Raw genomic sequence first — 14,433 nt, 5'->3', positions numbered from 1 at the left:
ACTTTTCAGTTTCCTTACTCCTCGTGAGCCCTACTCCCTGTCTATGTACCACATCCTTCTTGCCTGAGTAAATAAATTCTATATCACCTAATTTCATGTTCCACACGGGAATTATCCCCATCAAAACACACCCAAAGCATAAAATCCCCTCGGAAAATGTCTTTATACTTCGTAATAACAAATAATAAACATAAACAACAATTGACAAATTTTAGAACTTAAAAACCTATCCCCAGGGTTTGGGGGGATCCAGTGACCTCCAAAGGCATAGTCTTTGGATTTTTCCAAAATGCTGAACAGCGTGCTTATCTCAAAATATTGATTGGACGATTTTGGAGGGAAAGGATGCGTGAGAGGGGGGCTAGTTTCCCTCAAATATTTTTGGTTTCAAATAATAACACTAGAACTTTTAATTTACGTTCAAGTGAGCCTTCTCCCGATGTTCTTGGACTATTGGTCTGATAGGATTGCCCATAAGAAAAAAAAAAAACACATCCATAATCTTTTGACAAAAAAACAAATTCCACATTTTTGCAGATAGGAGCTTGAAAACTCTAAAGTAGGGTTCTCAGATACGCTGAATCTGAAGGCTTAGTTTCAACTTTTAGGCTTTTAGGGCGTGTTTCCCCCTTTCTTTGAAAATCAGGCAAATTTTCTCATGGCTCTTAGACTCTTATGAATTGCACTACGATTAATGAATCTTGTATAGTACATTTGGAATCAGAGGCAACGACATAGCGTTGCCTTTAGTAAAGGACATACCGCTACAGTGCTTTATTATTATTAAATATTTTTCCCAGAGGTCCTTGATATGGTAGGGGTGGTCCTATAAATTTCGGAGGGGGCTCATTTTTAAGATTAAAACTGATCAGAGGGCAGCTTGCCCACTTTTGTTAAAAATAGTTCAAAGATCAGATAGCAAAAACTCTGAAGTCAACACAACCCCCCAGGGCCCGGGGATAGGTGTTTTAAGTTATGCACTGTGGATATATATAATTCTTACAGAAGGGATGCTTGTATAAACTTCAGAGAGTAATTATTTGATTGGAAAAAGAAAGTTTTAGTTCCGTTCTTGAGAGTCAAAAGAGATCGGGTGGCAACTACCCCCAACACCTTTTTTGCCCCAAACCCATCCGATAAAGATTTTAAGATAGCCATTTTGTTGAAAACAGTTCAAACATCAAATAACAAAAACTTCGGAGTCAACACAAACATCAAAAGTCCGGGGACAAATTTTAAATTATGCCCCAGGGGCATTTAAGGTTTTATGCAAGGGGTGGCCGTATAAACATCAGAGGTGGCTCATTTGATTGTAAATTGAAATCCTAGTTACCTATTTATCAGTCAAAAGGATCAGAGGGGATATACCCCCACCCCTCTCACAAACACACACACACACCCTCCTTTCCCCAAATGCCTCCGATCAAAACTTCGAGATTGCTAGTTTGTTTGGAATAGTTCAATGATCAGATAACATAAACCTCCACAACATACCACCCGAAAGCCTGGGGGAAGGGTTGTAACCTATGTCCTTGGGGCATATAAGGTTTTTAGAAGTGGTCGGAAATTGGGAATTCTGGTTACCTTTTCAAGAGTCATCAAAAGTGATCGGCGGGTACATGCCCCCCCCACACACACCCTCTTTTCCCCAAATGTATACGATCAAAATTTTTAGAGAGTCGTTTTTTTTGAATTAGTCCAACAATCAGATTACAATAACTACGGGTTCAACATAACACCCTTAAAACCCAGGGAAGGATTGTAAATCATGCCCTGGGGGTAAATGAGGTTTTTGTGGAAGAAATTGTCGTATCAACTTTGGAGGGGACTCAAATAATTATAAATTGAAAGCTCTAATTTCTTTTTTAAGAGTTAAAAGTTATCAGATGGCAACCAACCCCACCAACCCTAAGGTCATAAGACGCTAATGTTTTATTTATTTTTCCCTGCGGTACTTCATGATGAAGGGATGGTCGTAAAGACTTGGGAGGCTCTCATTCCATTTGAAATTGGAAATTAGAGTGCCCTTCTTAAGAGTCAAAAGTGACCGAAGGGCAAAATAGCCCCCAGGCCTTTTTCCCCAAATGTATCCGATAAAAGATTTAAAAATAGTTCAAAGATCAAATAACAAAAACCCCTGGGTCGACAAAACCCACCAGAGCCCAGGGGCAGGCGTTGGAAGTTATACCCTGGGTGCATAAATGGTTCTTATGGAAGGGCTGCTCGCATAAAATTCAGAGGGGATTCATTTGATTGGAAACTGAGAGTTCGAGCTTACTTTTTAACTTTAGTTAAGTTAACTTTTGACTTTTGTCAAAAGAGACACAAGGTCAACTAGCCCCCCATCCCATGCCCTTTTCCAACAGACCCATCTGATGAAATTTTGTGATAGCCATTTTATTGGAAATAGCTCAAATATCAGATAACAAATATTCCAGGGTCGGCACAAACCCCCAGAGGCCAGTGGTAAATGTTTTAAGCTATGCCACGGGGGCAAATAAGATTTTTATAAAAGGGATTGTCGTATAAACTTCAATAGTAGCTCATTGGTTGGAAATTTAAAGTTCCATTTACCTTTTTAAGAGTCAAAAGTGATCGGAAGGCATTTACCCCCGCTCTCCCCACACCATCGTTTCCTTAAATGCATCAGATCAATTCAAGATAGCCATTTTCTCTGAAATAGTCCAACGATCAAATAACAAAAATTTTGGGGTCAACATAACCCCCAGATCTCGGGGAAATTAAGGGTTGTAAGTTGTCCCCGGGGGCATATAAGGTTCTTATGGAAGAGGTGGTCGGATAAATTTCTGAAGGGATTCAAATGATAAGAAATTCAAAGTTCCGTTTCCCTTTTCAAGAGTCAAAAGTAATCCGATGGCAACTAGCCCTCCCCCCCCCACCAAACATCTGTTCCCCAAACGCACCAGATCGAATTTTTATACAGCCAATTTTGTTTGAAATAGACCAAAAATCATACAACAAAAATTTCAGGGATAACACAGCCCGCCAAAACTCGGGGAAAAGTGTTGTAAATAGTGCCCACAGGGCATATATGGTTTCTATGGAAGGGATGGTACTATAACTTCGCAGGGGCTCATTCGAGTATAAATTTTATTTCTAGTGCCCTTTTTGAGAGTCAAAAGTGATCGCAAGGCAACTAGCCACCGCCGCCCGCCTCCCCAATTCCCTTTTTACCCAAATGCATCTGATCAAAATTTTGGGATAGTCATTTTAGTTTAAAGATAAAACAAAACCTCCGGGGTTGAAACAACCCCCTGGGAGCAAGTGTTGTAAGTTATGCGCCGGGGGTATGTAAGGTTTTTTTTACGTAAGGTGGGGTCGTATAAACCTCAGAAGTGGATCACTTGATTGGAAATTAAAAGTTCTGTTTACTTTTTAAGGGTTAAAAGGGAAAGGAGTTTATCCACCCTCCCCCTCTCCTTCTCATACACCCTCTTTTCCTTAAACTCATTCATTCAAAATTTTCAGATAGGCATTTTCTTTGAAATAGTCCAACCATCAGATAACAAAAACTTCGGGGTAAACATATTTATCCCTCCGAGTCTAAAGGAAGGGTTGTAACTTATGCCCGGGGTATATTAAGTTCTTATAGAAAAGGTAAACTTCAGAGGGGACTCACATGACTAGAAATGGAAAGTTAAAGTTTCCTTTTTCAGAGTCAAACGTAATCTAATAGCAAATGCGTCCGATCGAATTTTTGAGACTTTCATCTTGTCCAAAATAAACCAAAGGTCATATAATAAAAATCCTGGAGTCTATACAACCCCTCAGAACCAGGGGAAAGCATTGTAAATTACGCCCCGGGAGCATATACAGTTTTTATGGAAGGAATAGTCGTATAAACTTCGGAAGGGGCTCATTCTATTGGAAATTGAAAGTTCTAGTTCAAATTTTTAAGAGTCAAAAGGGAACGGAGGGCAACTAGTTTCTCTGTTAACTTTACTCAAATCCATCCAATCGAATTTTTGTGATAGCCATTTTGTTAAAATAAGTCAAAAGATCAGACAAAAACTCTCGGGTCAACACAACCCCCAGAGCACGGGGCAAGTGTTGTATTGTATACCCTGGGGGCATATAAGGTTTCTTATGCAAGGGTTATAAAAATAATTCAAAGATCAGATAAGCCTAACCCCCCGTCCCCACTCAAAAAAATATTAATGATATTTATTCCAAAACTTAAGGGAGCTGACCCCTTCCCTTCTCTGTATGGCCCGACCCCCCTCGAAAAAAATTTATTAACAATATTTTGTTCCATACTTATGGGAGATACCTGGTCCTCCATGGCCCGATATCCCTCCTACCACCGAAAAAAAATATGTGATAAAGCATGAGAGCTAACCCCTGTCCCTCCCTTTATGGCCCAACCCCCTTCAATTTTTTTCCAATACATTTTTTCCAAAAATCGTTCGAATTCGGTCTAATTTTACTAGCTCTTTCCAAAACTGTTCAAGACACCTATATTCTTTATCAAACAGTTCGTGGTAACGAACTGAAGTAAGGAGCGACCCGGCTCAATAGTAAACGAAACTCTAAAAAACGGAATTTCGATGCTAAAAGATATATCAAAAAAATCGGATTTTTATGCTGATTTTAAATATATAAGTTTCATTAAATTTAGTCTTTGTCATCAAAAGTTACGACCTGAGAAAATTTGTCTCATTTTGGAAAATAGGGGGTAACACCCCCTAAGAGTCATAGGATCTTAACGAAAATCACACCATCGCATTCAGCGTATCAGAGAACCCTATTGTAGAAGTTTCGACCTCCTATCTACAAAAATGTGGAATTTCGTATTTTTTGCCAGAAGACAAATCACGGGTGCGTGTTTATTTGTTTGTTTTTTTTTCCAGGGGTCATCGTATCGACCAAGTGGTCCTAGAGTGTTGCAAGAGGGCTCATTCTAACGGAAATGGAAAGTTCTAGTGCCCTTTTTAAGTGACCAAAAGTATTGGAGGGCACCTAGGCCCCCTCCCACGCTCATTTTTTTCCCAAATTCAACGGATCAAAATTTTTAGATAGCCATTTTGTTCCGCATAGTCGAAAACCATAATAACTATGTTTTTGGGGATGACTTCCCCCCACAGTCCCTGGGGGAGGGCTGCAAGTTACAAACTTTGACCAATGTTTACATACAGTAATGGTTACTGGGAAGTGTACCGACGTTATCAGGGGGATTTTTTTTGGTTTGGGTGTGGGGTTCAGGGGAGGGGGCTATATGGGAGGATCTTTCCTTGGAGCAATATTTCATAGGGGAACAGAAATTCAATGAAAAGGGCGCAGGACTTTCTAGCATTACTATAAAAAAAACAATGAAAATATAAACATGAAAAGTTTTTTCAATTGAAAGTAAGGAGAAGCATTAAAACTTAAAACGAACAGAGATTATTACGCATATGAGGGGTTCTAAAAATACTTTAGCATAAAGAGCGAGGTATTTAGGAGGGGATAAATACTTCGCTCTCTATGCTAAAATTTTTTTAAATAATTTCAACTATTTATTCTACGGCCTTTCTGATTCAGGGGTCATTCTTAAAGAATTGGGATAAAACAAGATTTAGCGTGAAGAGCGAGGTATTAACGAGGGGACCAACCCCCTCATATATATAATCAAAAATATAAGAATATAAAAGTTTGTTACGTAAGTTAATTCTTAAGTTACGTATTTTTTTTTTTACTAATAAAAACGTTCGTTAAAAATTAAAAGATCTAGTTGCCTTTTTAAGTAACCGAAAAATTGGAGGGCAACTAGACCTCCTTCCCCACCACTTATTTCTCAAAATCGTCTGATCAAAACTAAGCGAAAGGCATTTAGCCAAAAAAAGAATTAATATGCAAATTTCATTTTAATAATATATGTACGGAGAGCCAAAATCAGACATGCATTAATTCAAAAACTTTCAGAAATTAAATAAAAAAAACAAGTTTTTTAAATGAAAGTAAGGAGCGACATTAAAACTTAAAACGAACAGAGATTACTCCGTATATGAAAGGGGCTTTTCCTCCTCGACACCCCGCTCCTTGCGCTAAAGTTTGATTCTTTCTCGCAACTCTACTTTTTAAAACAATAAAAAACTTTAGCGTAAGGAGCGGGGTGTCGAGGAGGAAAAGCCCCTTTCATATACGGAGTAATCACTGTTCGTTTTAAGTTTTAATGTCGCTTCTTACTTTCATTTAAAAAAACTTGTTTTTTTTTATTTATTACAAACAGGAGTTCGGCTACTGCCCTTTTCCCTAATGGTAAAAGCAAAAAACCTACTGTGTATTTGGTGCTTTACTAAAACAAATTAAATTAAAACTATTTTCTTTGGTACTTATTACTACATCGAAAATAAAATGAAAACTGCCGTGAAACCAGATCAGGATTTATCAATAGGCCCAATAGAGCCCTGCGGCATTTACTATCCCGAAGTTTTGGAGATTTCTCCAAGAATCTTGCAAAACCGGAGCGGTCAAAACGTTTGGGTCTAGACTTGTCAAAACTTTATACCTGGCCCTGAGTAAAACAAAATCTTGAATTGGTGATCTTTCAGTAATTAATATGATAATGTAGCAAATATTCAGTTTAATTTTGGAATGAAAAATTATTTTGAAAAAGGGAATTCTGAAAAACTTGAAATTTTGTCAATCAGGAACGAACAGAAATTGAAATAAAAAAAAAGAAAACCGGAAAAGAAGTTTTTTTAAGATACGTAACGACCATATTAATCTTAAGATCGAAAGAAATCGAAACCTGCAATAGCTCGAACTCAAAACGACCAGAAATTATTATTATAGAATAAATGAAACACAAAATGAACAAATTATATAGACAATCATTGTAAAAAACATACAACAGGTACTAACATAAATGAATAAATAAATCTTAGAACGAGTAAAACTTTTAATTGAATATACAAATCAAGCTTAAAACTAAGAAAAATGTGTTGCTATTAAAGTATAAATGAAACCCAAAACTACCAGATATTAAATAAACAATCAAAAGAAACAAAAGCTACAATAGGTACAAATATAAATGAATAGATAAATTATAAAACGATTGAAACTTAAGTTGAATATGCAAATCAGGCCTGAAACGAAGAAAAATCATTACAAACAATAGTTTGGGTTTTGCCTCCTTCTCTCATTATAAAAGTCTAAAACCTACTGCGCCATTGGCGCTTTACTAAAAATGGATTATATTGCAATTTTTTCTTTTGTACTTATTAAAACATTGAAAATAAACATAAAAATTGCAGTAAAATTAATTTTTGAACTGATGAACTTTAAGCAATTAGTATCATTATATATAAAATATTCATTTTAATTTTATTATTTCTTTCTATGACTGTCCAAGGCAAATATAGATTTTTTTTTCACAAACCAGAGTTTGGATACTCCCCCCTTCCCTAACTGTAAAAGACTAAAGCCTACTGTATCATTGGTGCTTCACTGAAAACGAATTATATTACAAATATTTTCTTTTCCCAGTTATTACAGCATTGAAAATGAAAACAAAGTTACAGTGAAATAAAATCTTGAACTGATGATCGTTCAACAATTAATAACATAATATGGAGTTGAGGGAGTTGCGCTTGGAAATATTTGGTAGGGAGGTTGGGGGGGATTGGATTTTGGAAATTTTTAGAAATAGGTGTTACTTAAGTATAAATAATATTGGAAAGTTCGTCCGGGTAGGTATGAGGTATCGTGATGTTTTCTTAAGTAATTAATTTATTGTCTTTTCAGTCTATGTTGGTTGCATAATTTTTTTTCACTTGTTTTGTGTTTGTCACCATGGTCCAATTGGGCTTTTCGTGTGAATAAATCTATCTATCTATAAATCTATCTATATCAAACATTCAGATTGATTTTATTTGTACTTTCCAAGAATGTTTAAGACAAACATAATCAAACAGTTCGTGGTAACGAACTGTAGTAAGGAGCCACCCGGCTCAATAGTAACCAAAACTCTAAAAATTGAATTTTGATATCAATAGCTACATCAAAAGAATCGCATTTTAATGCTGATTTTAAATATATAAGTTTCATCAAGTTTAGTCTTACAATTCAAAAGTTACGAGCCTGAGAAAATTTGCCTTATTTAGGAAAATAGGGGAAAACATCCCCTAAAAGTTGTAGGATCTTAACGAAAATGACACAATCACATTCAGCGTATCAGAGAACCGTACTGTAGAAGTTTTAAGCTCCTATCTACAAAAATGTGGAATTTTGTATTTTTTGCCAGAAGACAAATCACGGGTGCGTGTTTATTTGTTTTTTTTTTGTTTTTTTTTCCCCAGGGGTCATCGTATCGACCAAGTGGTCCTAGAATGTCGCAAGAGGGCTCATTTTCAGGGGGGTTTTATTTTGTTTGGGGGCGGGGCTGAGGGGAGGAGGCTATGTTGGAGGATCTTTCCTTGGAGGAATCTGTCATGGGGGAAGAAAAATTCAATGAAAAGGGCGCAGGATTCTCTAGCATTACTATAAGAAAACAATGAAAAATAAACATGAAAACGTTTTTTTCAAATGAAAGGAAGAAGTAGCATTGAAACTTAAAACGAACAGAGATTATTACGCATATGAGGGATTCTAAAAATACTTTAGCATAAAGAGCGAGGTATTTAGGAGGAGATAAATACCTTGCTCTTTATGCTAAAGTATTTTTAGTAATTTCAACTATTTATTCTACGGCCTTTCTGATTCAGGGGTCATTCTTAAAGAATTGGGACAAAACTTACGATTTAGTGTAAAGAGTGAGGTATTAACGAGGGTACAAACCCCCTCGTATACATAATAAAAATATAAGGTTATGAAAGTTTGTTACATAAGTTAATTCTTAAGTTACGTATATTTTTTACTAATAAAAACGTTCGTTAAAAATTAAAAGTTCTAGTTGCCTTTTTAAGTAACCGAAAAATTGGAGGCAACTAGGCCTCCTTCTCCACCCCTTATTTCTCAAAATCGTCTGATCAAAACTAAGAGAAAGCCATTTAGCCAAAAAAAGAATTAATATACAAATTTCATTTTAATAATTTATGTGCGGAGAGCCAAAACCAAACATGCATTAATTCAAAAACGTTCAGAAATTAAATAAAAAAATAACTAATTTTTTTAGCTGAAAGTAAGGAGCGACATTAAAACTTAAAACGAACAGAAATTACTCCGTATATGAAATGGGTCGTCCCCTCCACAATCCCTCGCTCTTACGCTAAAGTTTGACTCTTTGCCACAATTCTACTTTTTAAAACAATTAAAAGCTTTAGCGTAAAGAGCGAGGGATTGCGGAGGGGACAACCCATTTCATATACGGAGTAATTTCCGTTCGTTTTAAGTTTTAATGTCGCTTCTTACTTTCATTTAAAAAAACTTGTATTCAATTTAAGCTTTACACGTTTTAAAATTTATTTATTCATTTATATTAGTACCTGTTATATATTTTTTCTAATGGTTATTTATATAATATCTGTTTATTTTGGGTTTCAATTATTCTTTAATAGTAATTTCTGATCGTTTCGAATTTGAGTTATTGTAGGATTCTATTTCTTCCGAAATAAGTTTAGTATGGTCTTTACTTTTCTTTAAAAACTTCTTTTTCGAAAGTTATTTTATTATTAATCAGAATAATAAACCGATTCCTTTGATGTATAAAAATTGATATCAAAATTCTGTTTATTAAAGTTTCAGTTACTATTGAGCCATGTCGGTTCTTACTTACAGTTCATTACCACGAACTGTTTGACTGTCTCACTTACGGTACTAATTCTATTTTATCAGTATGTTTTGGAAAATTCATTGACCATATATAATTTGGGCTTTATATTTCCAAACTATTGAGAGGGGGAATAAAGTGAAATGAAGTGGTCTGAGGAATAAAATTAAGAAGTATTTTGGATTTTATTTAAGTATTTAATTTTCAGAATTTTATAGTGGTTCCTTTTGAGAAGGTCAACCAATAAACAACCAAATGGAAACTAATCATCCCTGTTGAAATGTCTACTCATTAAATAACCGGCCTTTCTCCACTAGGTAACTTTAATGTATGACTTATATTTCCATGATAAACCTATAATGACATTAAACGGTTCACAGTAAGCAGTTTATAACAATCTGTTATTCCTTTAAATGTAAGTAAATTCGTCATTATTTTCTAAAGTTAGATTTAAATTTCAGCTGTTTATTTGTGTAAGCGAACTATGCAGAACAAAACACGTCTTGAGTTAGCAGACTATGAAGCGGAAAATTTGGCACGTCTCCAGAAAATGTTTGCCCGCAAATGGGAATTTATTTTTATGCAAGCTGAAGCTCAGAGTCGAGTGGATAAAAAAAGGGACAAATTGGAAAGAAAAATCTTAGACAGCCAAGAAAGAGCCTTTTGGGATGTCCATCGACCTGTAGTAAGTTATTTTCGTAATTATCGGTTATATAATAAAAACTCGAAGAGTGAACTTTTGATAAAACAAATTAAATAAAACAAAATATGTTGAAAATATTATACTTTATTAGGAAAGTTGTGAAATTACAACTTAGAATTATGTGCTAATGAAATCAAACAAAAATATGATGAAAATATAATAGCTAAGAAACAAATTTGGGCGATATATTTGCACATTAAGGGGGGTGGTAAAGCATAAATAAATTTGTGACCTAACCAAACTAAAATACCAACTAAATACTTAAATATGATATAGCTACAATTTATTGTCCAGCCAAGCCGAAGCTAATTGTGTGGTATTAAGGGTTTGCTTGACCAGTTTCTTGTGTCATGCTCGCATCATTTGCAATCGAAATTCTATAGTGCTTATAATATAACCGATAAGTACTGTTATGTTTTATAGACATTCTCATTTTTTAATCTTTCATTTTTAAGAAAACAAGCCTTTTCTTCTTGAATTTTTTTTTAAAGTTTCTTTGAATAGTCTTAAAATTTGCCCGTACTGAAAACTTTTTGGTTACATCTTCAAATGTCAACACAAGATGTCAACCATTTCTTTTAGAAGCCGCAGTGGACCCAAATTCAAATAGCGGGACTTTGAATTTTAATCATTCACATATTAATGTGAAAACGTTACATTCATATGATATGGTCTTTTACTGACGAATTCATGCTGGGCATACTGAATACACAGGGGATCTGCTTGAGTTTTAAATTTGGATGAGGGATGGTACTTGCCTATTATATAAAACACACTTGAGAAGTGAGGTTTGGCTAATACTAATGAAAAAAAAATATGATGAAAATAGAATAATTTTTTAACAAAATTGTGAATACCACAGCTTGGAAATACGCTGCATGAATGCAGTGTTACACCTCCAAAGATATTGCCTTTCGTAAGAGTGCAAAGTCGTGGTATGTACATTGACGCAGTGTGTTGGGGAACAACCTCTTATCCTGGAAAATTACATAAAAAAAATTATTTTTTTTAACTGAAAGTAAGGAGCGACATTAAAACTTAAAACGAAAAGAAATTACTCCGTGTATGAAATGGGTTGTCCCCTCCGCAATCCCTCGCTCTTTACGCTAAAACTTTTAATTGTTTTAAAAAGTAGAATTGTGGCAAAGAGTCAAACTATAGCGTAAAGAGCGAGGGATTGCGGAGGGGACAACCCATTTCATATACGGAGTAATTTCTGTTCGTTTTAAGTTTTAATGTCGCTCCTTACTTTCAGTTAAAAAAAACTAGTTTTTTTTATGTAATTTCTGAACGTTTTTGAATTAATACATGTTTGATTTTGGCTCTCCACAAATAAATTATTAAAATGAAATTTGCATATTTAATTCCTTTTTTGGCTAAATGGCTTTCTCTTAGTTTTAATCAGACGATTTTGAGGAATAAGGGATGGGAAAGGAGGCCTAGTTGCCATGCAATTTTTCGGTTACATAAAAAGGCAACTAAAAATTTTAATTTTTAAGGAATTTTTTATTAGTAAAAAATATACGTAACTTAAGAATTAACTTACGTAACAAACTTTTATATTCTTTAATTTTTATTATGTATATGAGGGGGTTTGTACCCTCGTTAATACCTCGTTCTTTACACTAAATCGTAAGTTTTGTCCCAATTCTTTAAGAATGAACCCTGAATCAGAAAGGCCGTAGTTGAAATTACTAAAAATACTAAAGCATAAAGAACGAGGTATTTATCTCCTCCTAAATACCTCGCTCTTTATGCTAAAGTATTTTTAGAACCCCTCATATGCGTAATAATCTCTGTTCGTTTTAAGTTTCAATGCTACTCTTTTCTTTCAATTGAAAAAACTTTTCCATGTTTATTTTTTCATTTTTTTTTATAGTAATTTTAGAAAATCCTGCGCCCTTTTCATTGAATTTCTGTTCCCCCATGACATATTTCTCCAAGGAAAGATCCTCCCACATAGCCCCCTCCCCTCAACCCCACCCCCAAAACCAAAAAAAAATTCCCTGAAAACGACTGTACACTTCCCAATAACCATTATTATATGTAAACACTGGTCGAAGTTTGTAACTTGCAGCCCCTCCCCCAGGGACTCTGGGGGAGTAAACCATTCCCAAAGACATAGTTATTATAGTTTTTGACTATGCGGAACAAAATGGCTATCTCAAAATTTCGATCTGTTAACTTTGGAGAAAAAATGAGCGTGGGAGGGGGCCTAGGTGCCCTCTAATTTTTTTGGTCGCTTAAAAAGGGCACTAGAACTTTTCATTTCCGATAGAATGAACCCTCTTGTGGCATTCTAGGACCACTTGGTCGATACGATGACCCCTGGGAAAAAAACAACAAACAAATAAACACGCACCCGTGATTTGTCTTCTGGCAAAAAATACGAAATTCCACATTTTTGTAGATAGGAGCTTGAAATTTTTGCTAAAGGGTTCTCTGATACGCCGAATGCGATGGTGTGATTTTCGTGACTTTTAGGGGGTGTTTTCCCCTATTTTCTGAAATAAGGCAAATTGTTTCAGGCTCGTAACTTTTGATGACAAAGACTAAATTTGATGAAACTTATATATTTAACATCAGCATAAAAATCTGATTCTTTTGATGTATATTTTAGCATTAAAATTCCGTTTTTTAGAGTTTCGTTTACTATTGAGCCGGGTCGCTCCTTACTAAAGTTCGTTACCACGAACTGTTTGAATATCATTACCTGTTCTTCAGTCCTTGGCAAATTCCAAATCTAAATTTGAACATCTATGGCGAGACACTATATTATATCACTAGTCAAATCAAGCTAACTGGTGTCCTCAAGAATCGCGTTAATAATGAACTAAAATGAACTAGGTCAAGAAATGTGTTAATAATGAACTTGTCTTTGTCTTTGAGGCGGTCAGTCGATGCCGAAGCTCCCAATTTGATAATTCACAAATGACCTCCACAATTTTCCTAATAAAGTATTCTATTTTCATTATATTTTATTGTCACCAAACTTCACTTCCCGAGTGTGTTTTATACACAGAAGGGAACAGTTTTCATTTTAGGAAGGGAAAAGTTTTCTCAGGGAGGGATTTGTTTTTAACAGGAGGACATACCATTGCTGCCCATGCAAGAAAGTGATTTTTTCTTGTTGTTCGAGGAGAGGAGTTGTAATTTTCGATTTTCTAAGACGTTACTTTCAAACCGCGTTCAACTGAATCACGCCATGCAGAGGGCTGTTGGAATAGCATGCAGTTAAACTGCGATCATTAGTCTCCTCTGATGGGCGTGGGGGTTGAACAAAGTGTAAGGGGGTTAGGCACTTTAATAGTAACAGAAGAGCTGGTAAAAAATGAAGCTTATATGAAATTCATCGTCACCCACTCGAAAGCTTGTTTACAGTACACTTCTGTCGTCTGCAATAACTCATTACTGACAGCTTTAGTACAGGCTGAGTTTACCACTTAATTTTATGTTTGTTTGATGTGAGTGCATTGTTTATTTATATATATTGTATAGTGTTTTTGAAATTAACAGAATAGTTTCTTTGCTAGATAATAACTTTTCTTCACTACCTCTCGAAGAAAAATGTGCTATTGAAGATTTAGGGCTGGCAGATGCAACCTTTACTTTTTTCTTTTGGTGTTCAGAATCCATTACAGTTTAATTTCTCAGAACTATTTTTTAGACTTCTTGACAACACGTTTAGGATTGGATTTTCAAAAATGTTCCACCACTCCTTTCCCCCAAAGGATATACTACGCCCCTTGACTCCCTGAATATACACCTCCTCTCCCTCCCCCAAAATATATATAAATATATATATATATATATATATATATATATATATATATATATATATATATATATATATATATATATATATATATATACATATATATATATATATATATGTATATATATATATATATATATATATATATATATATATATATAGCCAATGGTGAATTATTTTGACCCGAAAAACACCATTTAGATAATGCTTGTAGCTACAAATAAAAGTTCCGTAGCAGTGTTTTAA

General features: G+C 34.9%; 1 protein-coding gene across 5 annotated transcripts in view; it reads left to right on the top strand.

Moving 5' to 3' along the window:
• LOC136029198 (regulator of G-protein signaling 7-like) overlaps positions 1-14,433 on the top strand; it is a 139,429-nt gene that overhangs the window by 35,611 nt on the left and 89,385 nt on the right. For all 5 annotated transcript variants that reach the window (XR_010617993.1, XM_065707341.1, XM_065707340.1 and 2 more), the window contains exon 7: positions 10,171-10,394. Coding sequence is in view for 4 of the 5 variants with exons in the window: in XM_065707341.1 (XP_065563413.1) it covers positions 10,171-10,394 (224 nt within the window). In the remaining variant the exon portion in view is untranslated. The remainder of the gene's footprint in view (positions 1-10,170; positions 10,395-14,433) is intronic.

Source organism: Artemia franciscana, chromosome 7, assembly GCF_032884065.1.
Source record: "Artemia franciscana chromosome 7, ASM3288406v1, whole genome shotgun sequence".
NCBI classification, from domain to species: Eukaryota; Metazoa; Arthropoda; class Branchiopoda; order Anostraca; family Artemiidae; genus Artemia; species Artemia franciscana.
Note: the sequence above shows the minus strand (reverse complement) of the source record. Positions and strands in the feature narration are given on the sequence as shown.